The sequence below is a fragment of the Lottia gigantea genome (assembly GCF_000327385.1).
Source record: "Lottia gigantea unplaced genomic scaffold LOTGIsca_9, whole genome shotgun sequence".
In the NCBI taxonomy this organism is placed as follows: domain Eukaryota; kingdom Metazoa; phylum Mollusca; class Gastropoda; family Lottiidae; genus Lottia; species Lottia gigantea.
Window position 1 is genome coordinate 4310338 of NW_008710950.1, and position 2596 is coordinate 4312933.

Consider the following 2596-nt stretch of genomic DNA (forward strand, 5'->3'; position numbering starts at 1 on the left):
GGGAAGTGGGGTTAACCTACTTAAAAAGATAAATGAATACATAGGAAAAAATTGTTACATACCAACCGATTGTTATTGTTTTATAAAGTGTGTAAATTACATCACGAACACGGATTTAACAAAGGAATTCTTTCAAAAATCAAACAGAAAAAGGAGTTATGACAACTGCTAGAATCTCTCAATTCAATAAGAAATTTAATACTAATTTTCAAATCTATAACCCTAAAGACAGTCATTTTCAACCAAAGAAAGTATTAGAGGAATTTGATTGGGTATTTTATTTACACAAAGAACATTTCTGTTTGATAAGAAGAAATAACAAAGCTTTGGGCATTAAAGAAATAGAAGAATGGAAAACTTGTAAAGATGATGACGCGGCAATGTGTTTCGCACAGTTAAAACTAAACGTTTTTTCGAACATATCCGATAACTGTTTATACGCTTGGGATTGCGAAACCTATTGCGAAAAAGAAACGAATAAGTCCATTCCTTATTGTTGTACTTTAGTTAATTTAGAAAAACTGAGGAAAAGATTAGATGATTATAATAATTACTTAAGTGATTTAAGTGAGACTCTAGATTTTAAGCCGTCAGATCCCATTACAGAATAATATTACAACATACTCATGACTAATATAGTAGAAATATTTGTAGGTACAGATTGTATAGATCAAATGTTACAACGTTTAGGAAAAGTAGATCAGAAAAGACTAACCTTAATTTCTCATAACGGTAGCGGTTTTGACAACTGGATTGCACTTCAAAACGTTAAAAAACTAACACAATGTCCACTAGTAGTAGATAATAAAATTCTTTCTCTTCCTTTATCTAATCCATATACAGAAGAAAGATTGCAGAAAAATGGAAAAGACAGAAAGAAATAATGAGTAACTCTAACTATTTACAAAATATATCTTTCACTTGTTCATTTAAACATCAAAGCACTAGTTTGGCGGCCTGGGGAAATTCATCTAATCTACCGATGTTAATATTGCAAAATTCACCAAAGAAACCTGGGAATCTTTAAGACCCGAATGGAAATCTTACGCTAAAAGAGATACGCTATGTCTCGGAGCTTGTTTGATAAAATACAATCAAGCCATGAAAAAAACTGTCTTACAAAACGTTTCCAATAATCTAACAGCTCCTTCTTTATATTTAAAGGGTTGGTATTATTTATATCATTACGATAAAGAAATGGTTGAAGAAGAATGGTATGAAACTACTAGAATGGTTCCGAAACACACCCAAAAAGAAAACGTAGAAAAAGTTTACTCGCATACTCATCCTTTTATAAGATATATCATCAGACAAAGTATTAAAGGAGGAAAAGTTTCGGCAAATCGAAAATCATTTGAAACGGATAAGATGAATGAGATCTGCGCCATATTAAAAGAATACAATGAAAGTAACACTGAAGGAATAATAGATTTATTCAAAGAATACAGTGTTAACCCAAAAGAACTCAAACTCAAAGAACTGGACTATTCTAAACTGATGGCATTTGACGCTAATGGGTTGTACGCTTCCGCCATGACAGAAGGTGAATATCCTAAAGCGGAAAGTGCAAGAGCGTTTCTACCAGAAGAAGAAAAAGAATTTGTAAAACTCTTCAATAAACAAAAATTCAGACCTAGAACTGATATTTTAAAAGTTTGGTTTGAGTATCCCAAAAACATGTTCTTTCAACCCATACCAGCTAAAGATAAAATAACTTTTACGAATAGAATAGGTAAGAAGGAAACTGGGAGTAAAATCAGGTTCAGAAATGGTTTCTGTCACGACGTTTTAACATCAGTTGATATTCAAGAAATAGTGAAATCTGGTGGTAAAATTATTAGAATATTAGATATTATAGTTTACGAAGAAAATTTTACAAACTCCACCATACAGAGATTATATTATAATTTTGAAGGAATTAAGGAATAAATACAAAAAAAAGGAGATATGGTTGCTAGTAATTGCATGAAATTATTAGGTAATTCCTTATACGGTAAATCTATTCAGAAGGATATAAATACATCGAGACATCTATGGAGTGAAGCGACTTTTAAAGCCGTCTTCGATTCACACGTCAAAAGCTATGAAAAAGTAAATGATAGTCAATATATCGTTCAGATTAATGACGAAGTAAAAGAGTTTGTTCCTCCAAAGGATTTTACTAGATTAACACCCACTCATTTAGGTGCATTTATATTATCTCACAGTAAAAAATAATGAACAATTTCATTCACGTAATAGATGGATTTTATAAGCCGGAAATATACTATACAGATACCGATAGTTTATACATTTCGTCTAGTAATTGGGATAAATTAAATGAAGCTGGGTTGGTGTCTGAAAACGAATATAGCAAAGGGAAGAATGATTACGGTGATGGTGGAATCATATTTGGTTTATATTTAGCGCCAAAAGTAAAATACAATATCATTCTAACTTCTGATGGTGTTTTAAAAGGGTTTAAGGGTTACTCTAACTATAAGATTAAGGTAGAAGACTACGTTCAATTAGCTAGTGGACATGACGTAACGAATGAATTTGATAAACCTTGGGTAAAAAGTTTTACTGATGGAATAGTTATTCCTAATGAAAAACA

The 2596-nt window shown here is 31.3% G+C and overlaps 1 protein-coding gene across 1 annotated transcript; it reads left to right on the forward strand.

The window, feature by feature from the left end:
- Positions 1 to 1197: 1197 nt before the first annotated feature.
- LOTGIDRAFT_155945 (hypothetical protein) lies at positions 1198 to 1929 on the forward strand (the record flags this gene model as incomplete). The annotated part of the gene is made up of 1 exon (XM_009068443.1): positions 1198 to 1929. One exon carries the CDS (start codon positions 1198 to 1200, stop codon positions 1927 to 1929), a length of 732 nt encoding a protein of 243 aa, XP_009066691.1.
- Positions 1930 to 2596: the final 667 nt, after the last annotated feature.